Genomic DNA, 23,934 nt, shown 5'->3' with positions numbered 1-23,934 from the left:
ACAGGTCCTGACATCACATGGCTTTCTCATTGAAGCACGTTGCGACTTGAAAGCCGCTGAGTTGTATCTCTTATCTTTGTTGTCCTGCGGGAAGCATGGGACAACATCGTGCATATCGCATCTCGAGGCTCTTCCGAAATGAATGCCGAAAGGGGACGGAGGGAGCGGATAAACCGGCTTAGACTGTAATGTCGCGCAATCTGCTGCAGTCCCTCCCAATCATCGTGGGCCGCATGCACTGCGCCCCTCACGCCTACATGTACAGACCAAGATCACCCCACACATGCACCTAGACCTTCACCGCCTACTCTCCAATTCCTGGTGCGCCTACAGATAAACCTTGAGCAATCGTGAGCTTGGCAATCGTAGCCTGCTGTGCGTTAACGAGAGGAGGGTGATACGGCATAGACAAGATATATCCTACTGGACTGTAGTTAATAGACCTTCAGCTAATACGACGGTAAACATCTGGAACAGCCGAGGATATCTATGGCTGTGTTTTAAAAGCAAACTCGGTCTATAAGTCTATGAAGTTAAGAAAATGGAACTACACTAGTCTACTGGATCATCACTCGCGTAGGCCTGCCGATGATACATTCCCCAGACACAGAACCAGCACCAACTCGCTCTTACATCTTCTCCGCCACCGTTCCCCCCGAGCTGCGCGAACAAAAATAACATAGCACACCCCCTCCTCAAGCATCACGGACCTCGTTGACCCTAAAACCACACACTTCGTCTCCTTCTGCTCCGAACCCCCAGGACTATCCATTTCAATCCTCCTTTCCCCATCCCCCGCACTTGAAACGTCATAGTCCCTAGCTTTAGCAAGTAACGACCCTTGACTGTAAGCCCCCCTCCCATCGCTAGCCGGAGATAGGCTCTGCGCGTCGCCAAACCAGAGACTCGTCAGCTCATACCACTGGATCTCCCCAAACGGCGGACTGATGTACTCTATCCCTCCTTCATAAAGCCATGCACGACCAGGAAGGCACAAAGCTAATGGCTTGCTCGACACCAAACTTGATCCTGACCATCTTCTCCGTGTCCCTGCTGTGAATCCATAGTAAGCTCCTCCTGAGCAGTCCCTTCTTCTCAGGTCCCTCATCAAACACACCAAAGCCACCCATTGCCTTGAGCGCGGATAAGATGCGGTCTTGTAGGCCATCGATAGCGAGAAGACGGTCAAAGCTGTTGGTTAGTGACAAGTGCGAGTAAAATACATGCAGCTTTTGATACCGCTGTATTTTCTCTTCCTGTGAGTCTTTGGAGATTAGGTTGGGAAAGTTGGGGTTACCAAGAAACATCGCGAGTTGGCTGTGAAAGAGTCTTGATAGCAAACAGGGGGGAAGTGGGTCCGAAATAGGGGTTCAGGGGTTGCTTGGATAGTGGACTCACTTTTTCATCATCGTCATACACTGACACATGACACCCTCACCACACTCCCAATAAGTCTGCTTCTCAGTAAAGAATATCGCCCTCCTCGCCAGCGCATGCTCCTGGAGCACCCATCCGCGTTGACTCAGCGGTCCCATGAGAACATCACCATTGAAATCATCCATGGCCTCGCGAATAGAAAAACACCACTTGTTTTCCTTCTTCATCGCCGGGTTTGCTCAAGACGACGTGATTGCTTGCCGGCGCTGTCCGTTTGAGAAAGCCGGTCCCGTGCCCACCTTTTTCGCTGCTGAATGCCAAAACGCAGTAGGCACCACTGTATACCTGCTCCATCTTCTGTGCTTCACTCCGAAAGTCACCACCTGGGCCTTGAATGATACAGAGGGAGTCGATCCAAAGGTACTGAATTCCCAACTGGCGAGTAGCGGTGATGGCGTCTCGGAAGGTGGCGGGGAGGCCGGAGGGAAAAGGAATACCCAAGCGACGGCTTGGAAGGATTTGAACGGCAGTGCAGAAGTGAGGAGGAGAGTCCTATTGATGGGATAAGGTAAGCTACCGAGCTGATGACAACTTGGTATTTGCGATGAGTCTGACCGCAGGGTAGTTGACAGATCCGACGTCGATGAGGCGTGTGGGGAGGCTTTGGGTTTGGGTCAGAGTGAGTGAGCTACTGTCTCCCTTGCAACCTGGGTGGTGGCTGTCGCAAGTTTCAAGCCAATGGTTCATGTGATCAAAGTGAAGAGTGCTGTGGGAGACGAGGAGCTCGCTGGTGTATCCGATTTGGACCTCGTGGCTTGCGCGGGTGTTGAGATCAGGGCTTCGGAAAATGTTGAGAATCAAGTCGGTGGATACGTTGATCTTCAGCCTGCTTCCGTCACGTTTGATAAGCAATGTAGAGGGCATTGGACGGTCTTTGAGATAGCGACGGGAAATCTAGGCTCCAGAATAATGCGCACAGATTGCAAATATTCTCGTTGGACGTCATTTTAACCTGAGCGAGACTGTAGGTCCTGGAAAAGCCAGGATTTCACAGTGCCTGGCGGAATTCTTGGTAGTTTTGACATAAGTTGTTGGTTGCTTTGGTACGAGCTAGTAAATCTAGTGCTTCGGACTTTCGCCTTGTTGGATAGCTTACTTACAAACCATTTGTCGATCGAGATGACCTAGTCTGTGCCTAGTAGATTACTCCTACAATCGACTCTTTTAGTTCGTGATACAATAAGTGTACTTGTCGCTGTTCCTCGAGTACCCGACACTGATTGTCTGATCGGGAGATTGACTGGCTCTATGGCGGCGACTGGCTCTATGGCGGTAGCTGGCTTATAGTAGTTACTGGTCGCAGTTGAACTCTCGACTGTGGGTTGTTTGCGCTCCTGAATGTCCGTAGCCCAATATGCATCTTCTCGTGCTGAATGCGCAATATGCGTTTGGGTAGCTCCTGGGACCGCGCTCTGACCCCTAGCAATCCGTTCCGTTCGGCCTGACTCTGTGTTGCATCGCCTGGATGGGGTGATGCTCCCCCTGAAGACAAAACTGGTTTGTGGACTACAATTTCAGGCGCACTCCCTTCAGGTAGGCCTGAGATCATCCGGCTAGCAAGGCCTGGGCCTAATTCCAGCATGAGAGAAGCATCCGAGACCGTCGAGCTGACAAATGGCGGTATGGATGGATTCGACGATGGGCGTGGCGAGGCCAGGTGCGTAAGGTGCGGGATCTGCACCACCAACAGGCGCTGTTGAATAATTTCAAGCAGGTCTGGCAGTGCTGTCTTACCAGGTCTACATCTCGGGTCCCGCGATATTTGTTTCATCCATTTCAACACTTTCTCGTGGACTTTAGCGACCTTCTTGGAGTTCTGGGTTGTCACATCATAAAATAGTGTACATTGGAATTTCTTCTGAGTTCTCCATGAAACCTTTCGCGTTCATTTTCACCATAAATCAGCCAGATGATGAATTCTATTATGATGCATCCCGTTGACTAAATATCCTACACGCGGGGCTTTTTGTTCCCTGTTTGGTTCCCACCGGGCATTAGCTGGGACCCTTCCTTGGAGTGGACGGCAGTGCAGTGTCCAGTCTCCTCCTCGGGAGGTTCATACGTTCTCGTTCCCCATTGGGTTGCCGTCTTGTTGCTCCTCAACTTTGTGAAAATGGCATGCTCTGTGGCAAGTCCCCAGTTCGGCATCTTCAATGTCCCAATGTGGTCGTCACTTTTGAGCCACAATATATTCTCCGGTTTCAAATCTCCATGGCGAAACGTTGTATCAGGCTTAGAGACGGGGCTTTGTGCCCTGTCTGGAGCATCTGCAAGGCCCCATAGCTGCCTGACTGCTGACTTAAGAAGATATGGTGTCAACCGGTGTGTGGACTTCTTCCAAAGAGTTCAAAGATTGGTCCCATCAGCCCACTCAAACATCAAATGATGATCTTCTGATTCTGCATCTCCTCGACTGAATGCCGTGATGAATCGCATCTTCTTGAGCACACGGGTCTCGGTCTCCCAGCCTTGAACTAGGCTGTGACGATCTTGTCCAGTAAGCTGAAGTTCCTGAAGTTCTTTCACTGCGACATAACCCCAGACTCGTTTGGATCACGGAGGTCGATGAGATGGTTCTCATGAATCTGATATTTGATGACTTTGCCGAAGGAACCGGTTTGCGTGGCTTGACTGTCACTTTTGACGAAGGGCAAAATAAACCTTCGTTTAAGATGGTAGGAGTACTGAGTGGAGGTTGCCGTTTCGAACACCGGCGCGATGAAGCGCCATTGTTCATCGCAAAATTTAACCATGCGTGAGTGATTCCAGAGCGGATTCCGGTCTGTCTCACTGTTGAACTCCACGAAAATATGGTGCTGGCTCGATGAACACCAGCGCGTGGTGTCATGCTGAAGAATAAGATTGTGATCCACCAATTAGGGCTGGCCAGAAGTGCTATGGCGCCAAGACCCACGAGCACTCTGCAGGATGCAAGATGCTCGGGGTGATCGAAGGCATAGCACGACGAGCACGCTGCAGGATGCAATATGCTAGGAGTGATCGGGGCCATAGCAGGATAAGCACTTCAGCGTCCCAAAGTCTATACATACGGAGGAACTAGCTAGTGTAGATAGACAGTTCCGCAGTATGCAATAACAGATTGTATTCACGGTATCTTATATTTACATTAAGACATCTTGTTGTGCACTGTTTAGCTGCACCGAACTAGGATTGTTTAGAAGTGCCTTTAACTAGTATCCCTTTTAGAGGTTCTGAATAGGGGTTCGTCACACTTACCCCTCGTGGCTTCTGAGCGGTATTAAGTACTACTTGCCGTGTCCATTGAAGTTTGCTGTGCTCCCGCAACTGATTTAATATTTTCCAGGAGTAACGTAATATTATCCGTAGCGCAAAACACCCCAAATGCATATATACTTACCTAGCTATTTTGCTAAGGGTAACGAGGCTTTAGGGCTTCTACGGATAGTTTCTTGTGCTGTTATGGATTAGGCTGGTTCTATGTGAGGATTTTCACGTTATTTTCGCTCTCTTGGTGGTGGTTCGAGCAAGGTTCCGCAAGCTATCGGATTACCTTGTGAACTCTAAATTTATATTAAATGAAGGTTATGGTTAGTATGGAACTCCAAACGACAGCCTTCAGGGCTTAGTTGACCTTCAATTTCAGCAACGATCCCTGTGTCATAGCTCATTGCTGTACTCCGGTTCGTTAGCCTGTTACACTGTTTAACCTGTACGTCCTTTGACGAACCGATATCTTTCGTCCCCTCGCCACAAGGCCTTTTCAGTTTACCAGGCGCGATGACACATTAAACGCATCCGTTACTGTTGTACACCGTATCGACCCTTGTGCTTCTACCTAACTATTGTGGCAGGCCCTGCAGTCTTGTCTTAAGGAAGAATGGCTTATGAACCACCAAACCGACATGTGCTCTCCTCTTCCACTAACTAGCTGCTTCCATTTCGACAGCCGCTTATTGCCAGCCTTGAGAAACCTCACATGAAGTCGGACCGACGGGAGTCGGTTGTCAAGCCTTGCTCAGGTGCCTGTTCCAAGGTATATACGTAGCAACCTCGGAACTATGTTTGTTTCATCGTAGCACATGGAGATATAAAGGTAAGTGTGACAGCTGTGTTACCCCCGTATCCCCACAGGTTCGCACCTCGAGGTCTCGCCTCTATTTCGGATTTAAAACACAGCCTCACATCCCCATATCGTTGCCCGCAGGACTTCTGCTTCTATCCACTCTAAGCACAGTCAGGTTTCAACGCAAATATGTCTTTTGGAGCCAAAAAAACCTACCCCCTATCTCGTCACATGTGAAACGGCGGTTGGCCTGCCTGGTCTCACAATCACCATGCTTACAACTTAGAAGTGTGTCGGTAGGTAACCTAAACACAAGTCAATGGATGTTCACCAAGTCGGCACCGAATTCTTTCAGGTCGCACTTTAGGCACTGAAATGGCATAATGTGAGAACCAAAAAGGATATGTCGAGCGATCCGCTGTACAGGCACTTGCAGATAGGTGGAGGTCGTACCCAGAAGTTACCTACGGGCAGTTTTGCTCAGATGCTCAACGTCTTGCACGTGCATTCACAATCCACTAGGTTGTTTCGCGAAATGATTGACCTGATTCAACCTCTGTATGATAGTGGTTGAAGATACTGAGTTCTTTTTGAGATTGAAAGCCTTCCAGGTTGCGGAAGCATTGAGACTTTCGCTCTATGGCGACCCAATTTGAAAATTTGGCCGTCTTGGGCAAGCCTGCTTACTAGTAAGAGCGGCTTACAGTCCTTGAGTCACTGATGGGGAATTTATAAACTATCATGTATAAGACATGTATCTAAAAGAGCACAAGAGGCATCGCTGGAATTACAACACCCCAAGAATCATCGACAATGAGATCAAGATTAAATATTGAGTCATTATCACCTCTAGCATATCTCTTTCCTCCCCAGATTATCTCCTTCCTCCCCAAAGTAGCTGTTTCTTCTTTTCTTGTGACTCCTTTCTTGTGACTCTTTTCTTACCTCATCTCTTCATTCTTTCACTAATCCCCGTGCTGTCTTAGCCAAAGTTGACACCACCTCAGAACCAACAAAAACCCAAACAAAAAGCTTAAAAAGAGAGCTCATCGTATTCCTGCAGTCTGATCTACAAACTATCAGGTCTTTACATCGGTAGCTCAGCCTTAGAAAAAACACACACACCAAACCGAGCATCCATCTATCTGTAAGTTGCTGTCTCTCCTTTCCTTCCTCTGGATTCACAAAAGAGCGACGTCCCCCTCTCCCACCGAATTACCCAAAACTTCATTCATAGTTTTATCCAAAATGAGCGTCCAGTCTACCCACCTCACGTCCATTACTCCTCACTCATCCTCAAGTTCTCCATCAACGCCCTCTTCTCCTGCCTCCAAGCCTTCCTCTCATTCATCAACTCCTCCAACTTCTGCCTCGCCATGTCCAACAATTTAGCCTTGTTGATAGACCGCCCCTTGACATTGATGTTCGGACCCTCGGTGTCGGTGTCCTCCCCATCCTCATCATACAGCCGCAAAACAAGCTGCAGGTTCTCAAACTGCTCGTTCAGCTTAGTCCGGTACTTCTTGCCAATCTGGTTGTGCCACAACCGTCGACTGCTTTCGTATTCCTCCAACGTCTGCGTCTGGCTCGGCGCTGTCAGCGGGGAAGCTGCAATCACGCGGCTGCTGGGTTTGAGAGGGATTTGCTGGGTGGTAATCGAGGAGACATTGCCGGCATCCATGGGGACGATGGTGGCGGTAGAGGCAAAATAATCATCACCGCTCTTTTCACAGGGTGGTGGTGGCGACGAAGCACACGATGAAGCGGACCATGAGACATTTCTTACTCCGGGACTCGCGGTAAAAGTCGGTGAGTGCAACGGGCTGTGGGTTGAAGCCGACGAGAAAGATGAGGCGTCGGTGGTGCGAATGGTGGTGTCACCTGGCTGCAGCTGGTGCTGGAAAGAGAAGAGGCTGCGCTCGCGCTCGCTTATGGTGGTGGTGACTTTGTCGGTTTCTGCCGTCCACGTGACAGGGGCGACAGGGTTGTGATGGGCAAAATAGCCATTTCCGGACGAGTTGTTTCCAAACTCTCCGGTGGTGGAGGACGAGGTGGTGGTGGGACAAGAGGGGTGGCTGGTGATACCAGGCGATTGGAAGGCGGGGAGCGGTGGTGTTGTGGTGAAGCAGCCTCCAGGATCGTCAGGGACATAATGGAAACCAAAGGGTGCTGTGTGCGGATGCGGGCCCGAAAAACTGGGAATCTGGCATGCAGCTGGTGCGAGACCCCATTCATCAGTGCCGGCTCCCACCGTGGCAAGAGTGGAAAAGTACAAGTTGACGTTGGGCGCTGTCTGTCGGATTTCTTGTCAGCCAAATTCTCTCCCCGCATTCCATGGATGGGACACCACCAGGATGATGGACTCACAGTTGGGCATCTGGTTGAGAGCCCGTGCACCCCCATCATCGGGGCCTGGCCCCTCTCGGGATCAGTACCCCAAACAGCCGTCGGGTTCATGGTCGCCATTCTTCCTCTCCTTGGCTCTTCCTTGAGACGAATGTTCCTGACGTAACGGGCAACTGTCTAGAAACAGTGCGGGCGTCAGAATACAGTCCCTCCTCGACCAAAAACGACAGCGTTTGGGTGTGTGTGTGTGTGTGTGTGTTTGTCTAGTGAGAGGCGTGATGCGGGTTGGGAACCGGCACGCCTTATAAGGAGCAATCACTGCCGGAGACCTGGAGCCCTGTTTGTGTGCCAGTCGCGCTGGCTGGCGGCGGGCATGGGGGCAACCCACGTTGCTTCTGCTGCTTCCCCGGGTCCTTTCATTCTGGGGCACACAAAGACAGCCACAGCCAATCACGGGCTCCGAAATCGCCGGTCTGTCTCTGACAAGTCACTTGTGGGCTGATCCACGTTTGACTGACAGACATGTCTTGAACCCTGCCTTGGCATCTCGACGTGCCACTCGTGCCTGGCATTTTCAAGAAGTGTCTTTTTTCCTTTTTGCTTGTTGGGTCCTGATATGGGTTAGGGTTGACGCAGGGATCGGACGAGAGACCGTCACCGCCACCGGACTCGGTTACGTACTCGGCCTCTGGAAGATCTGGCAGTGAGGTGCCCGAGAAATGGGGATGTGTAGTCGCCGCCGAGACCATGAACGCGGGGGCCGATTCCATCCGAGCCAATTGGGGATGCATCTAGTGGCACATCTGCATGGTGCAAAACGAAAACTAGAGCTGCACGACGACGTTGTTGATCGCACGTCTCTGTGAGAAATCGCAGTTTGACATGTCCGTTCATGCAGCTTGCCATTAGCGCATCCTGCCCGCCATCAACTGATAAGGTAAGAATCACGTTGACCGCACGTGACACCCTGGAGAGCCACCATATATTTGCCAAAGAGGGAGAAGGAAGAGAGAATAGCAAAGGCGCGCGTCATCTTTAATTTTCTTATAGTGTTGGTCTGCCCTATTTTACCGCTTCTCATTTGAGTCGCAATGCTTTCGAGCATCTTGAAGAGACTTTTCATCATCCACCAACTAGTATCTCTTTCTCTCTCTGAACGACTTTAAGACATCTGTTCAAGCATCCAAGTATCTGGAAAGGTTTTCCTTGAGGCCCCTAAATCTTCTACTCAAGGATGAGCACTTCTCTCGCCACTGTTCTCTGTCAATCCCAGGCAAACAGCTCTTACACCTTCGTGGAGATCCAAGTAACAAACCAAGCTGTCTTGTAACCTCATGCTCCCATTTGCATAGATCTGGCTTGTTTCCCAACACCATTATCTACCGAATCCCACAGGTGTCACCCAGCGAGAAAGCCTCCACCGTTAGTGGCGGTGGTGCAAAAAGTGATGATTGCTGTGAGATTCGAACTCACGCCTCTTTCGAGAGTAGAATACCATTCATTTCTGAGTGGAAGATGTTATCTTGAGTCTACCGCCTTAGACCGCTCGGCCAAACAACCGGTTCGATGGTGATCTGGGCGCAAGCTATGCATCATGATTGAGATGCGATGGGACGCAGAGCTGCAGGTGCAAGATACTTCATATCAAATGAAGATAGATTTTTGTCATTAAGGGCTGCATGTTTTTTGGTACAGTCATTTGAACTCAAAGTCGTTTAATGATTTGGGGCTAGAAATGCCTTCACTTCACGATGCTTCCAGACATCACACCTCACAACACCAATCACCATGTCATAATTAAGTCAGGTGGCACCACTGAAATCGCATATTCCCCATCAAAAATTGCAAACTAGGGTATAAGTACATCCATGTTCAACAAGCACAGTATCACAATACCGACCGACATCACACCGCGAAGAAAAGAAAAAGATGGTTCTAAAGAAACAAAAAGATAATTACCAAAACTACCACCAGGAACGAAACGAATAAACAACCCCGCTCATTTTGTCTCCCATCCGTCTCAAACTATCCACCTCGGACTCCTGGGACTCCTCAACGACCTCAGCGACATCAGACTGGTCCCGCTCTACGAGCCATCTGAGTTTCTCACCTCCGCCGCGCTCAAGCCGTCCCTCTCCACCCTAATCTCCCTCTCAACCATCACACCCCCGTTGTTACTTTCCTGCCCAGCGGCATCTGGCATCCTCAAACCAGCGCCTCCCTTCTCTCCAAACGTAGGTGACAAAGGCGAAAAAGGGCTGTGGTGCTGACTGCTCGGCTTCTCCACCTCCGTGATCAAATCGTCAGGGTGGTCCTTTCTGCTGTGACGGCGGGGGCATTGTTGTTGGTCAGCAGAAACAGTAACGTGGTTCTTGCCTTGGAAGCCGTGGGCGTTGTAGGAGGCTGCGCTGCCACGACGGTCGTGACTGAGGAGTGGACGCTGGGTGGCCATGCTGGAGGTTTGGTTTCTCGATCGGGGGTTGGAGCCCATGCTTGAGCTGCCGGTCATGCCGGTGGTTGTGCCAGTCGGCGAGGCGTATCGTGACGGTGCCGCAGCAAGCCGTTGCGCGACCAACACCCCAAGAGGAAGAACAACAATAACAGACGTCTGCGTCAAAGAGGCCGATTCAAAGTTGGTGAAGGAGGCGAACTCCAATGCTGCGAAGACCACTATTTCTTTTGTCAGTCCCGTCCACCCACCCAAAGACAAACAACCACAAAAGACTTACCGGGCACAAACATCAACACCCCGTTACAAATAACCAACACATCCATCGCCTTCAAGCCCTTCCACCCCGGCAGCACACTCCTAGTCTCCCACATATGCATCACCAACCTAACATTAAACAAGAAGCAAAACCAGCAAATCCCCCCCGTCATCATCCCCAAATACACCTGCCTCACCCACACCCCGTCCCTTGGCACCGTCATCCCCAACACCCCCCTAGCCTGAATAACCGCACCCGCAAAGTTGAACCCAACAGTGACCAACCCAACCCCGATACTCACCCCAATGGCAAGCCACTTCCACACATCCCTCCACAAACTCAACATACTCCACGCCTGCACAAACAGCGCGGCATAGATCAGCATCGTGACCGGGACAGACAACAACGTGGCAGCAACAGAGATATTGATATCGTTCTGCGAGACGGCCGAGTAATCCCCGAGAAAAAGCGCCGTCAGCGACGCCCAGGAGGACGGGTAAAACAAACTGAGGAGTACCATTCTCGTCGTGTTGAGCGCGAGGGCAAGGATGGAGATAATTGTCGGCCAGCGCTTGAATCGTGGGAGGGGGGTCATGAGGAGGACGACGGCGAGGATAGAGATGCAGGCCCCGATTTGGGAGCCGTAGAGGATCGACAGGGAGGAGGCGTCGGCGTAGATTTCGGAGACTTCCTTTGGGGTGAGGGGGACGGGCGCGAGTTCGCCTGATGGGGGGGCCGGGGCGAGGAGGATGAAGGTTTGGGTTGAGGGGTTGAAGTTTGTTGGTGGAGGCCCCGGGGCGAGGGTGGTGGAGGTTGGGGTGGACATCTTGAAGAGAGTGTCCTTGATCTCTCTGATCTTGGGGGCTGTTGATGTTGCTAAGGCGCACTTGCGTGGGCTTGGCTGGATACCGTGAAGCGATCGTTGATGTCGAGGCGGCACAGCTCTAGGCAAAAAAAAGATTGAGAGAGTTGTCGATTTGACTGAAGTCCACGTTGGCTGTGGTGTTTAGTGGAAAAGAAAGAGCTGCTTGAAACCCATGCTGGAGAAGTATTTGAGGACCGAGGAACTGCTGACGGTGAATGGCAAAGTAAATAATGGATGGTGGGTAGGCTGTATGTAAATACTTCTCCTTTTCCATAGGATTGTTGCTTAGTAGTAAACAATCGCAATGGATCTGGTGGAAATGGAGCAGGAGCAAGCCTGGCCACGAGGTTGCTGCTTGGTCATAATTTGGAGCCCATCATGGCTTCTAAGAGGGCGCGGATCGGGCGGGATAATGCTACCAGAGTTTAGGACAATGAAAGTCTGGTGGTGAAAAACAGGCCATTGATTTGGGCGCAGTGGTGGCCGCAATGGTGTGTTTGGGGTGTGCTCTTAGGATTGTCGTCTTAGCATTGTTGTTGACCCAGACCCACATTGTGCTTCACCACCGCAAGTCGATTCAATTTAGGACCAGGTGAAGACTGACAAGTCGCTTCAGAGGTTTGATGAAGATGATAAAACTGGAAGTCTCGTCTGCCTTTTGCTACTGGTCCGGGTGATGTGACTTCATTTGGTGCCATGGATTGCCGGTGGTGAGATGAATGGCGACACGCTTTGTCAGCTCTTCCTCCAGCTCATCAGTCAAAGCCGATTGAAAAAACTTCTTTCATATTTGCACGCGACTGTCCAGGCAATGATAAAGGGGTAATGTTGAAGCAGTGGTGCTGAGGTGGCTGAGGGGGCTCATGTCGTCGCCCTTCGCAGTGTGATGCCAGGCCCCGACCCAAAGCTATCCCAACTGGGGGAGATAATGGCCAGTGTCTGCACCGCAAAACTGATGCGACAGAGTAATCTCCCCCATTACTTTCACCATGTTTGGTGTTCAACAAAATGACGCCATCTCCGGAGCCGAAGAGGTCGCTATCCGGGCCGGCCCCACAAGTCCGATAACGGGGCGAGCTCCCCCACAGTGCCCGATGCTTGCTCTCTGTCACTCTCAACATCGACACAAACAGCTACTGACTGAGAGCCTCATCTCACTATTCATATTCGGCCTGTACTCAGCCCACGGGATTGGTTTTCTTTACCTTCTTCCTTCGTGCCGTCCTCATTTCACACCTGGAAGTCTTCTAAAAAAATGTCCCTCATAGCCATCGGCCAACTGACATCCACCTCCTCCCTCCCCCACAACCTCACCCAATGCCGCACCCTCATCGCCCGCGCCGCCTCCCTCAACTGCAAAGCCCTCTTCCTCCCCGAAGCCTCCGATTACATTGCCTCCTCCCCCACCGAGTCCCTCTCCCTCTGCCAGCCCACCAACAAATCCGAGTTCGTCACCGGCCTCCGCGCCGAAGCCAAAAAACACAAACTGGCCATCCACGTTGGCATCCACGAGCCAAGTTGGACAGACCCCAAGACCAAGATCCGCAACACGGTGATCTGGATAGATGAGAACGGCCACATTGTTCATACATATCAGAAGGTGCACTTGTTTGATGTTGACCTGGGGGAGAGCGGAGGGCCGGTGTTGAAGGAGAGTGCAGTGGTTGAGGCGGGGGAGAAGGTCGGGGAGGTGTGGGACGTAGAGGGGGTGGGGAGGGTGGGGAGCGCGATTTGTTTTGATGTTTGTCTTCTCGTCATATGCCGGAGAGTGATCATTTGCTGACAACGTGCAAGATGCGCTTTCCAGAGATGAGTTTGGCGTTGCGACGAAGGGGCGCAGAGATCATCACCTATCCTTCTGCTTTTACAGTCCCAACAGGAAAGGCACATTGGGAAGTGCTTTTACGGGCGAGGGCGATAGAGACACAGTCTTATGCCGTTGCTGCTGCGCAGGTCGGGAGACATAATGAGAAGAGGGTTAGTTACGGGCACAGCATGATTGTTGATCCATGGGGCAAGATCGTGGCCGAGATCAAGGGGCGTGAAGGAGAAGACAATCCAGAGCCAGAGATTGCTACTGCTGTGATTGATAGGGAGCTGCTGGCCAAGGTGAGGAGGGAAATGCCGTTGAATCGGAGGATGTGAGTACTTTCCTTGCTTTGTGTCACGGTGGAAGTCGCTGACGATGTGCAGAGATGTTTATCCAGAGATTTGATATCAACGTCGGTGAATGAGAAGCACAAATGAAGAGTTGATAACTCAGTGAAACTTCAATAGAGGCTTGGCCCTCCAAACCATCAACGCTTGCTCCATCGCAGGGGGCTGTGCCGCATTTGCTCCGGGTGTTTAGCGCGGGTTGACTACCATTGGTGCCAATGAAACACACCACGACTTCTGTGGCTTCGGCTATGCATGCGCTGGGTGCACAGAGCCTTGCGAGATCTTTGAAGACGGCCTTGATTCTGTGCGAATGGGTGAGATCGTAGGTGTATGAGAACTGCAAAGTCGGTCTGCATAATGAGGCATGCAGCTCAAGTCAAATTGGGCAAAATGCCTGGCAATTCTGGCCGCATTTTGAACATCACCCACCTTCAAGGGAAACCTCTGGTACCACGTCATGAGGCTCTCTTGAGCCCCTGGCGCCCTCATGCAGACAGGCTATCCCAATACCAATACCAAGAGGCAGCCATCTCCAGCTGGACGGGAGCTGTGTTGTTTAAAACAACACCATCCCCAACTTTGGATGCGTCGTGCCATCATGCTTCATTCTAGAAAATACCAAAAAAAAAAATGTCAAGAGTACCAATACGAAATCTTTTCCTCTTCTCTACAGCCCTCCTCATTCGCCCATGTCAAGCGTTCAGCCTGAGCGAATGGCTCTCCAAAGACCCCTACGAGGACGGCGGCACCGTCCAGGAGCAAATCCAATGCTACGCGCTCCCCTACGGCGCCATCGGAATGGCCAGCCACATTCTCACCTACTTCACTGTGTATATGCTCTCCCGCGGCAGAAACCCAATTCTCGTCTGGAAACGGCTCAAACATCGACGGTTCAACCTCTCTGTTGCTGCCGTTGGGTTTGTCATTACACTTGTCTTGACATCACTGACCATGGCGAGATGTCGATGCACATGGCCGTTTATCTTGGTCGCATTATGGAAGCTGGTGTTGTCGGTCACATTAACGGGCATGACCATCCAGGCGGCATGGGAGACACATGATGAGCCCAAGAAAGAAAAGCAACCAAAGGTTGTGGAGGAGGAGCAAGGGTACGTTGCGTATGGGCATGGTGGATACGGCTATGATTATCCCGAATCGACGTATCAGAGGACACCAACGGATGACCGTCCTGGACCGAGGACTTCGGCGGCGGATGTGCATTTGGGGCATTACTACCCTCTCAAAGCGCCGATGGGAACGGGGAGTAGGGTTAGATTGACTCAGCGGGAGGACGATGGTGATGACGACGAATGGCATGGGTATCATTTGCCAGGGCTGAAGGGGAGGTATCATCGGGTGTGGTATTGGGTCCCGTTTTATGTGCTTGGGGTCGTCGTCGGGTTTGTGGGCATCATGAATATCGTGTCGAAGCATATCATGGGGAACCAGCAGTTGAGGATCATTACTGGGGTGTTTGGGGGTGTTGTGCTCCTGATGGTCCTGGTGGTGATTGTCCTGTCGTGGCTGATGATGAGCGGAAGTGGAGGATGCGTGGGGATTGTGGGAGTCGGTTGTCTGACAGCGACAGGAGTTGCTGTGTTCATGTTGAGCGTTCTGTTTGCCTTTTACACTGACTGGGTGTTGGCTGCGCTGGCTGAGGATTTGGTGGGAACGCCATCGCGGGACAATGCTGTGTTTTACTGGACGTATTTTGCCGCGAAGAGGTTACCAATGGTGTCTTTCTGAGTGGGACCAGGAAAGCTAGAAGTGACGTTACCTGATATTAGATGGAAGGAGCGATGCCCAGCTGCTGGGACCCGAACGTGATCCTGGAAACTGGTCCTTCCATCCTCAACCACCTGGGCGCTCGGATTAACTCCATCACAGAAGCAAAACCAGCCTCAGTCATCCATCTCTGCCCGCATCTTCGTTACTCCTACACTGGACCCTTTGCCACAAGAACTGCGACTGAAACCGAAATGGCCACCCAAATCCCGACACTGACGCTCAACGATACAGGCCTCCCAACAAGAAGCACCAAGCGAGACTACTCCGATTCCAAACTCAAACCAGAGCCCCTCCGACTCCCACGCAAAAGTTATGGCGACAGTAGCATCAGCACTCAAAGCTCCTTTACCTCGCCCGCGAAGAGCGCCCACGCCCACGAGACACCCACCCTTGCAACCCGCCGCCCGAATGTGCACCGCGGGATGGAGGGCATGGCCTTCCTGGAACTAACACCCCCGGCTCGAAGCACAGCGCCCGGCCTGGCCAGCCTGGTGTCCAAGTTTGAGATTGCCGACGCAGTAAGCAAAGTCAATGCACAAGAGACTCGCCACGGCCCGTCGCCGTTGAAACCAGCGGCAGCGACTGCCCTGAACACCCAGAAGCAAAACCGAGCACGACCACGAACCGAGCCTCGACCCATCTTTACCGAGGGCTCGCCTTTCACCAAACCCCCCCGTATCGCCATCCCATTTTCCCAAGCAGAGGGACCAGAAAGGGAAGCAATATCTCCAAGAACACCGACGCCAGCTGCTGGACCCAAGCTTCACGATCCTGACGGCCTGCCAATGTACCCACAGTCGAGCTCGCCGATCAAGAAGGTTTCCCGCCTGGAAGCCAGTCGCTTCATAATCCGCCATCAGCAAAAGTCGGGAAACACGGAAGATTAGGTACCTTCCACGCAGTTCCAGCTAAAGCAGCAGAATGATGGACATAAGCGAGACAGTGGTGTTGTGCCCGAAGAGAGGAGGGGTTGGGACCCCAAGCTTGTTGCCGAGAGACGAAAGATGTTTGAACAAGGAGGTGGTGACCCTTTTACCTTGCCCATCATCACTCGTGCAGCAGTGAGTTCTTCCAAGCCGGTCTTTGTCGAGCACCCCAAAGCTGTTGCAAGCCTCAGAGCGTCGAGGACGAGCGAGATGGATCCCAAGGCAGGCGGCAGTGTCTCGACAGTCAGAGGCAAGCAACAGAGCCAGTCATCCATCGAGGTAGGACGAGAGATGGAAAATACCGTCAAGAGAAACAGACACAGCGTGGCGGATTTGCGCATGGCATTTGAGCAAGCTGTGTTGGCTGGGTCGTCAGGCAAGTCGTCCGTGTCAAAGCATCCCAAGAGCGAGTCTGCCAGTCCAAACAAGAAAGCGATTTCAGAACGAACCTACCAAGCCGAGCCAGGTCAGGCAAACAACCGCAAGCACCCGAGCTCCGAAACACCGCCGAGGGCACGCAACAGTGACCACACGGAAGCGCCAGCCAGCGAGCCCATCAACAGAAGACGCACTCGAGCCCTCGCCGAAGCCTTTGAACACGGGGGCAAATTGGGAAGCACCCCATCGAGGCCGCTGCTCCAAGCACGAACACTCTCTGTCAAAATCTCCACCGTCAAGCCTCCTCCCAACGAAAGTCCCACCAAGCAGTCAAAGGAAAAGGCGATGGCCCGCCTCAGTGACAGTGGTGTCGGACGGAGGATACTACCAGGACCACCACCGTCGCCTTTTTTACAACACTGGAGAACCAGACGGGAGACCGCTCCTGTCAAATCCGGACCCAGTCTTCCCATCATGGTCTCCACCACGGTTGCTGTCAGGACACACCGCGACTCGAGCAGCACTACTGCTTCTTCTTCCTCCTTCTCCCGACGGTCTACCACCCCTTTTCCGGCAAAAGTGGAGGAGGCACTTCGCAAGTCGTCGAGAGGGTATGGAAACTTGTCCCAAGATGGTGCTGGGGAAGGTACTGCTACCAAGGAGTCTCCTGTCAAGGATAGGATCGGCATGTTTGAACACCTTAGTCGTCCGAGAACGGTGAGCTCGACCTCGGGGTCTCAGAAGAGCAGAGGGTCATCGTCGAACAAGCTGGTGAAGTCTCGCAATTCGGTGAGACGGCCTTCGGTGTCTGAGTTGAGACGAGGAGCAAGGGCGCTGAGAGCATTGTCGTTGACGGGACGGAGGGAGAGCAAGCCGGTGGCGGCTGGGATGAAGACCGCTGAGGGTACGACGAAGGTGACCATCACAACAAGACACAGCGTCGGGGTTGTCCAGCAGAGCACCGCCGGCAAGCCTCTGGGCAGCAGAGTCTTGCGTGCGAATACCACCACCACTGCAAAGCCAGACGGGCTGTCTCTCACTCCTAGGCGTGACTCGAGCTTTTTTGTCAAGGGGGCCATGTGGAGGGTTCCGCGGACGAATCCTGCGCCGGCGGGGAAACAACAAGAGCCCATCTCTTCCAAGCCAGCACCACAACCTAGCTACGAACCGCCCTCTTCCGCCGAACTCGTCAGCAAGACTGCCACCACCAAACCGACGCTTTTCCACCCCACCAGCGCAAGAGATGGCCGCATCCTCCCCGACAGGAAGAGCTACGGCACCCTCGAGACGAAACACAGCTGGGAGACGAGCACGACTGCCCCCACCATGGTGGTTTCTGATCCATTCTTGGACAAGACCTCTTTATCCAAGACGAGGGATATAATTCCAGTCACAGGTGATGGCAATTGCTTTCACCACCACCGCGATTCACCGCCTGTTGTGAGGGGTGGTGTTGTTATTCACCAAGCTACTACCACCTCGATCATTAGCGTTAGTCCCACGGCTAGTCATTACTCTCCTGGCAATGTCACGCCCGGCCATGAAACAGCAAAGGTACAGCATCCTGTAGCTGTTACAAAGAAGCATTTTCAGCAGAGTTTATACCCCTCCTCCTTGGGCAAAAAGGGGGGTGAAGCGTGGAGGAATAAAGCTGGCGGTGTGGGCCCGGTCTTGAGTCCAGATCTGGTGCACGCGGTGAAACAGGGAGGGGGGAACAGACGTTCCAGTTTGAGCTGGGGTAAGAGGGCGGCGGCGGCGGCGTTGGGGATCGGGAGACGGTTGAGGGAACGGAGAGCTAGTTCGAGTGCTGCTAGACATCAGGCGGGAGGGGGGAATTTGATCAGTCCGAGAAAGATGATGCAGGAGAGGAGTAGTCGGGAGGGGATTGCGGTTGGGGGAGGAGGAGGAGGGAATAGAGAAGAGGATTGGGATGTTGTTGTTGCTACGCCGAATTGTAGGTTGCAGCATCCTAGGCCGTCGAGGGTTGTTGATTGGAGGAGGTGGGAGGAGGAGGAGACTAGGGGTGGTGGTGGAGAGGCTGGAGAAGATGGTGGTAAGAGGATTATTTTGGGGCAAGGACAAGGAGAGAGAACCATGGGTTGGCCCAAACTGTAGCTTTTTATTTTTTTGTTTGAGGAGAGAAGAGAACTCTTGGGGAGGATTAGAGACATCTTGGATCATTGTTAAGACATGTTTAAGACGAAAGACAGGACACACAAAACAACCGATAGTTGGCCTTGTGCTGGAAAGTACCAAGTAGCATTAGATAAATGATAGATGAACGCTTCTCTTCTTATCAACTGCCTGTTCTTTTTTCCATTTATCTTGCGACAGTTCAGTACCCAACACCGGTACTCAACCCCATCCCAACCCCAATCTTCTTCACCAGCGCCTTCTTGAGATACCACTCCCGCGCCAAACTCCTCGTCAACCTCGCAAACGTCTGCGGCGCGATCCGTCCCCGCTCCACCGCCCTCCCAAGCACAAAAATCGCATCCGCCAACGCCCTCTCTTCGGCGACAAGATCGTAAAGCTGGTTCCCCACCACTGTCGGAGCCACCAAAAGCTCGTCAATATTCGGCTCTGGAAGACGAGACGAGCTCTCAATCACTGCGTCTGCCTTTCTGAGCGAGTCCTGTAAGATGGATGTGTTGGACGTCAGGAGGTTCGAAAGCTGAGTCAGTTGCGCCGACTCAGCTTGCATTCTTTGGCTTGCTGCCGCCATGGCTTGCCGCTGCGATTGCAGACCTGCAAGGGAGGAGTTGTTCTGGTCGCGGGCCTGTTGCCGTAGTGTAAACAGTGTTGAAGCGAGCTGGCGGAGGAGCGCGTCTTTTTCAGGGTTTGGAGGGATGGGTGGCGCCGAGGTTGTGGTGGGTGGAATGGAAAGAGTTAGGTCTTCCGAGTCCATGATGTCTGGGACGGGGGGGTTGGGTTGGGGTGGTGGGGGTTGTTGGATGGGAGGTTGAGCTTGGGGTTGTTGCCATTGTTGTTGGTGGAGGGGGGTGAATTGTTGTTGTGGAGGGAGGGAGCGGCGAGTATCGTTGGGGAGGTAAGGGGGTTGAGGTGGTCCCGGGGAGTAGTTGCTTGGTGGAGGGGGAGAACGTTGGTATTGGGGGCCTGGTGGTGGTGGTGGTTGTTGTTGTTGCTGGACTGGAGGGTGGAAGGGACGTGGTGGTACCGGAGGAGACTGGGGCGCTTGGGGTGGTAATGGGGGTGCTGTGTCGTATCGTGATCGACCCGGTCGCGCTTGTTGCTCATGGTGCAGTCTTGGATCTTCACCGGCATACTGGCTTATAGGACGTCCTGGCTTTGGTGGTAGTGGAGGTACTGGGGGACCGGCTCGAGGTGACCCTTGGACAGGAGGTTGTCGTGGGTCGACTTGCATGCCGGGTTTTGGTGGAGGGGGTGGTGGTCTCGGCGCATTTTCCGGGCTGTGGTGTTGAGCCTGACTTGATGGCCTGGAGGCGAGATCAGGCGGGAGGGGAGGAACAGGAGGTGGTGATGCCGGTTGCAATTGCTGAGCTGGTGGAGGCGGCGGTCCCCCTGGCTGTCGAGCCACTACTGGCGGCTCTTTGGCAAAGACATCTCGCAGAATGGCGAGAAAGTCGAGAATGCTAGACTTCTGCAACGGGATAATCAGCTTCGAGTCCCAGATAACCCCATAGTATCGTCCGGAAGAGAACATACGTCCCAAAACCCAGCCCAGCCCGCGAGATATGGATGGTAGACCTGTCCCTGCGGATCAACATGCTGGCCGGGGCGCACCATCATGTTCTCGGTCGGGGTCACGTAGACCAGGGGCGCTTCCTGCGGGTAGGCATGGGGAACCCATAGTGATATCGGGAATCGATATGTTGTGCCGCGAAACAGGACGGGAATGGTGCCGGTCAGGCGAACGAGGAGAGCTGATGAACCGTTGGGGAAGGCTGTCGCAGCGCATCGTCAGTGAGCTGGCCATGCGCGCGCAATCATTCATCGAGGCAGCATGAGCATACTGTGGACATCGGTCCTCGGGGAGAGGGAGGGGTATTGCGCGAGGGCCTGGGCAACATCGCTGTAGGCACGGTTGACATCTCGATATTCCTGTTGGCGGAGAGGGGTAGCAGTTAATATGGCTCTATCACGATATCGAGGTAGCAATTGGACATACACTTGTCAAGACACTGTACAGCCAGTTCAGGACATGCTGCTGGACTGCCATGTTGGGGTCCTCGAAGAAGCAGCTGTTTGTAGTTATCGGACTGTTGTTGTCGTCAGCGTCGTCGTTGCGGCCGTTGAGGTGCCGCCAGAACCAGGCTGGGGCGTGCTGTGGGACAGCGGTAGCCTTGGCATTCTGATGACGAGACAGGGCACCATTTTGTCTTGGCATTTCAGCCTTGGCACTTCTTCGAAGTCTCTCAAACACCAGTTGGCCCGAGCTTGAGGCCCGGGTGTGCACGGTCCTCGGCTAATGGCGGGGTAAGACAAGATCTTTTTGTGCATTTTGATCGATTGCAGCCGCATACTTCAGTGCTCTGCTGACTTCCAGGTTTCTTGTTGAGGGAAAAGGTCCTTCCATTCCTTTCCTCGGCTCATCTGTCATTCAAATGCCACCCTCGCCCACATCCCATGTCTGACGGAACAGGCCGGCATAGTGAAGTGACAGCAGGCCGGGGGCAAAAGGAGGGGCCGGGGTCGGCGCAGTTCCAACATGAGCCTGGAAGAGAAAGGCACACGGCGTCTCGAGTGCCCAGGGCAAAAGGGCGCGCCCTTTGAGGTTCCAGGTTGCGATATTTTCCTTCAAGTCTCCACTGTGCCTGGCCATTGTCTTGCCATGATTTGATCCGAGATGCCAACGGCGCAGTGTTTGACGTCTTGGCACCGTCCCATAATAACTTTTTCAAGAGGGGCAAACTTTTTCGCTCATTGGAAGTGCCGCTTACAAAAGACAGCGCCTCCCTCGCAAGTTGTCTTACGACTCAGCAACCAGTTGATCTCGACTCTGACTCTTTTCTATCTATTACTTGACTATCCCGTCCCAACTCGTCCCACAAGTCTTCTGGTCCGAACACTTCAAACGTCTTAACTCTAAACATATGCCCACGCCTCAACCGAGTTTTCGCACGGCTGAGGAGTATTACAGAGACAATTCTGTATACTCCTTGCGTCAGGACTGTTTCGACTGAAGCGATTATCACTTCGATTCTCAACTTTACCTTTACTCTTTTTAACGAAAAATACATTCCCGCCGTTATGTTGGCGCCCATCCCGGACCTGGCCAATTATGGAATCTCTCCAACCCACGGCTTCCTCCCGGACGTCCTGCCGTTGACGAGGCTTCCGGATCCCTACTACAACAAATGGGAGGCCATCGCGGCGAACCTGCAGGCCCTCATTCTCAGCAAGCGGCTGCGCGGGGTCATCGACCGGCTCCCAGTGCTCTCCACCATCGGTCTGGAACACGACGCAGAATGGCGCAGAGCCTACGTGCTGCTCTCCTTTATGGCCCACGGCTACATCTGGGGCGGTGATAGTCCCAGTGACCGCCTGCCGCCTTCCATTTCAGTCCCGCTGTTGAAGGTGTCTGAACACCTCGAGGTGCCGCCCGTTGCCACCTACGCAGCTGTCTGTCTCTGGAACTTCAAGCCCCTTTTCATGGACGAGGATATCGACAATCTCGAGAACCTCGCCAGCTTGTGCACTTTCACCGGTGGCATCGACGAGTCCTGGTTTTACCTGGTCTCTGTCGCCATGGAAGCCCGTGGTGCACCCATCGTCCCCCTGATGCTGAGGGCTATTGCTGCTGCCCGGGAGGACGATGCAAAGGCCGTCACCAGCTGCCTGAGCACGTTTGCTGAGCGTCTGGATGATCTGACCACCCTGTTGGTCCGCATGCATGAGAGCTGCGACCCCAACATCTTTTACAACCGCATCCGTCCCTTTTTGGCCGGCAGCAAGAACATGGGCGAAGCCGGTTTGCCCAACGGCGTTATCTACGAGGACGGAACTGGAACCGAGACTTACCGCCAATATGCCGGTGGCAGCAATGCCCAGAGCAGTCTGATCCAATTTTTCGACATCGTCTTGGGCATCACCCATCGCCCCACTGGGGAGAAGCCGACCAAGGAGCGCGGACGTGAAGGTCACGCCCCTGCGCCCAAGCACAACTTCATCATGGAGATGCGTCAGTATATGCCCGGACCCCATGCTAGATTCCTTCAGGATGTTCAAGGTGTTGCCAACATTCGCGAATATGTCGAGCAGAACAAGGACAACAAATCCCTCTCAGTTGCCTACGACGCTTGTTTGTCCATGTTGCGCGCTCTCCGCGACAAGCACATTGCTATTGTTACGCGGTATATTGTCCTGCCCAGCCGGGAAGTTCGCGCCCGGAGCCGCAGTCGGAGTCCCGAGGTCGCCCGTCGCAAGGTCAACCTCGCTACTGCTTCTCGCCAGCAGCCTCAGGGGATTGCTTACGATGCCCGTGGTGCTGCTGCCACTGCTCAAAAGGCTGCTGATGACGGGAAGAAGAGTGCTCTCAAGGGAACTGGCGGCACAGCACTCATCTCTTTCCTCAAGCAGGCCAGGGATGAGACGGGTGAACCTGCTATTGAGGAATGGACCAAGCGGTTCATGAGCAGAGTGCACAAAGGCCCGGGTCAGAACGACTTCTTTGCTGGAAAACCCGAGGAGGGGGCTGGGTTGCTGATGTCCCATACTGTCACTGAAGAGGTGGAGATGCCTGGTTTGGCAGGTACTTGGACTATTGATGATGATGTTGGAGGTATCTGCAACTATTAATGAAGTTCATTATCGAGCGTGCATGGCGATTTGGCTAGCGTTTTGAACGATTAGGCACATAGTGTTTAAATGAACCAAGTGAATACCAAGGGTCGCTCTCCTCTACTGATCCAAGAGTGTAAGACGTTTCTACTTCCGGCCCTAACTGAGAAAACAAAGTCCCACTTGGTTGCCAGTCTCCAAATCTGCATGGCTACGAGGATGGTCGTGCCTGGCAAGAGTTGCGACGTCTGCCAGGATTGCCAACTCTGCCAGGCATCTCAATTCTGCAAGGCATGTCAACTCTGCAAGGCATGTCAACTCTGCATGCCTTCTCTGTACACCAGGACCTGCTCAGATAGCATGTCTTGTCTATACAGCAAGCCTTGCAGAAGAAAATGTGTCAATAGGAAATCGCAAGCTCTGGAGAGCGCTAGACAACAGCAGTTCGCCAGATAGTTCCGCCAACGTGTGAGACAAAGCGAACTATCATCATCTCTGCACAATAGGATTGTTGCTCTT

At 52.9% G+C, this 23,934-nt stretch overlaps 8 protein-coding genes and 1 non-coding gene across 9 annotated transcripts; 4 read left to right on the top strand and 5 right to left on the bottom strand.

Moving 5' to 3' along the window:
• Positions 1–568: 568 nt before the first annotated feature.
• QC763_401395 (uncharacterized protein) lies at positions 569–1,535 on the bottom strand (the record flags this gene model as incomplete). The annotated part of the gene is made up of 3 exons (XM_062911767.1): positions 569–1,156; positions 1,224–1,317; positions 1,399–1,535. 3 exons carry the CDS (start codon positions 1,533–1,535, stop codon positions 569–571), a joined length of 819 nt encoding a protein of 272 aa, XP_062765353.1.
• Positions 1,536–6,512: 4,977 nt separating this feature from the next.
• Positions 6,513–8,703, bottom strand: QC763_401390 (uncharacterized protein). Its single transcript, XM_062911766.1, has 2 exons — positions 7,850–8,703; positions 6,513–7,775 (listed from the first exon to the last, which is right to left on the bottom strand). The coding sequence occupies exons 1-2, from the start codon at positions 7,946–7,948 to the stop codon at positions 6,762–6,764; spliced, it is 1,113 nt and encodes a 370-aa protein (XP_062765352.1). The 5' UTR covers positions 7,949–8,703; the 3' UTR covers positions 6,513–6,761.
• Positions 8,704–9,276: 573 nt separating this feature from the next.
• QC763_0061890 lies at positions 9,277–9,388 on the bottom strand. The gene has a single exon. It is a non-coding gene; the product is annotated as a tRNA-Leu (tRNA).
• Positions 9,389–9,625: 237 nt separating this feature from the next.
• STE2 (pheromone alpha factor receptor) lies at positions 9,626–13,828 on the bottom strand. Its single transcript, XM_062911765.1, has 2 exons — positions 10,558–13,828; positions 9,626–10,498 (listed from the first exon to the last, which is right to left on the bottom strand). Exons 1-2 carry the CDS (start codon positions 11,360–11,362, stop codon positions 9,915–9,917), a joined length of 1,389 nt encoding a protein of 462 aa, XP_062765351.1. The 5' UTR covers positions 11,363–13,828; the 3' UTR covers positions 9,626–9,914.
• NIT2 (Carbon-nitrogen hydrolase) lies at positions 12,020–13,961 on the top strand. Its single transcript, XM_062911764.1, has 3 exons — positions 12,020–13,142; positions 13,196–13,542; positions 13,595–13,961. The coding sequence occupies exons 1-3, from the start codon at positions 12,657–12,659 to the stop codon at positions 13,614–13,616; spliced, it is 855 nt and encodes a 284-aa protein (XP_062765350.1). The 5' UTR covers positions 12,020–12,656; the 3' UTR covers positions 13,617–13,961.
• Positions 13,962–14,191: 230 nt separating this feature from the next.
• On the top strand, positions 14,192–15,307 carry QC763_401365 (uncharacterized protein; the record flags this gene model as incomplete). The annotated part of the gene is made up of 1 exon (XM_062911763.1): positions 14,192–15,307. One exon carries the CDS (start codon positions 14,192–14,194, stop codon positions 15,305–15,307), a length of 1,116 nt encoding a protein of 371 aa, XP_062765349.1.
• A 1,046-nt stretch (positions 15,308–16,353) lies between these two features.
• Positions 16,354–18,768, top strand: QC763_401360 (uncharacterized protein; the record flags this gene model as incomplete). The annotated part of the gene is made up of 1 exon (XM_062911762.1): positions 16,354–18,768. The coding sequence occupies one exon, from the start codon at positions 16,354–16,356 to the stop codon at positions 18,766–18,768; it is 2,415 nt and encodes an 804-aa protein (XP_062765348.1).
• A 78-nt stretch (positions 18,769–18,846) lies between these two features.
• Positions 18,847–21,135, bottom strand: STP22 (Suppressor protein stp22 of temperature-sensitive alpha-factor receptor and arginine permease; the record flags this gene model as incomplete). The annotated part of the gene is made up of 5 exons (XM_062911761.1): positions 18,847–20,275; positions 20,341–20,579; positions 20,649–20,736; positions 20,804–20,986; positions 21,007–21,135. 5 exons carry the CDS (start codon positions 21,133–21,135, stop codon positions 18,989–18,991), a joined length of 1,926 nt encoding a protein of 641 aa, XP_062765347.1. The 3' UTR covers positions 18,847–18,988.
• A 750-nt stretch (positions 21,136–21,885) lies between these two features.
• BNA2 (Indoleamine 2,3-dioxygenase) lies at positions 21,886–23,433 on the top strand (the record flags this gene model as incomplete). The annotated part of the gene is made up of 1 exon (XM_062911760.1): positions 21,886–23,433. The coding sequence occupies one exon, from the start codon at positions 21,886–21,888 to the stop codon at positions 23,431–23,433; it is 1,548 nt and encodes a 515-aa protein (XP_062765346.1).
• Positions 23,434–23,934: the final 501 nt, after the last annotated feature.

Source organism: Podospora pseudopauciseta, chromosome 4 (assembly GCF_035222475.1).
Source record: "Podospora pseudopauciseta strain CBS 411.78 chromosome 4, whole genome shotgun sequence".
Lineage (NCBI taxonomy): Eukaryota > Fungi > Ascomycota > Sordariomycetes > Sordariales > Podosporaceae > Podospora > Podospora pseudopauciseta.
The sequence above is the reverse complement of the archived record's forward strand: the minus strand, read 5'-3'. Positions and strand labels throughout refer to the sequence as shown.

Bases quoted from the DNA above. Each gene is read 5' to 3' on its own strand.
- QC763_401390 (XM_062911766.1), bottom strand. From the start codon at position 7,948: ATGGCGACCATGAACCCGACGGCTGTTTGGGGTACTGATCCCGAGAGG. The intron at 7,776-7,849 runs GTGAGTCCATCA...GAAATCCGACAG, and splicing joins TCTCAACCAGATGCCCAACT to ACAGCGCCCAACGTCAACTT.
- STE2 (XM_062911765.1), bottom strand. From the start codon at position 11,362: ATGTCCACCCCAACCTCCACCACCCTCGCCCCGGGGCCTCCACCAACA. The intron at 10,499-10,557 runs GTAAGTCTTTTG...CAAAAGAAATAG, and splicing joins GGTGTTGATGTTTGTGCCCG to TGGTCTTCGCAGCATTGGAG.
- NIT2 (XM_062911764.1), top strand. From the start codon at position 12,657: ATGTCCCTCATAGCCATCGGCCAACTGACATCCACCTCCTCCCTCCCC. The intron at 13,143-13,195 runs GTTTGTCTTCTC...ACAACGTGCAAG, and splicing joins GGAGCGCGATTTGTTTTGAT to ATGCGCTTTCCAGAGATGAG. The intron at 13,543-13,594 runs GTGAGTACTTTC...GACGATGTGCAG, and splicing joins ATGCCGTTGAATCGGAGGAT to AGATGTTTATCCAGAGATTT.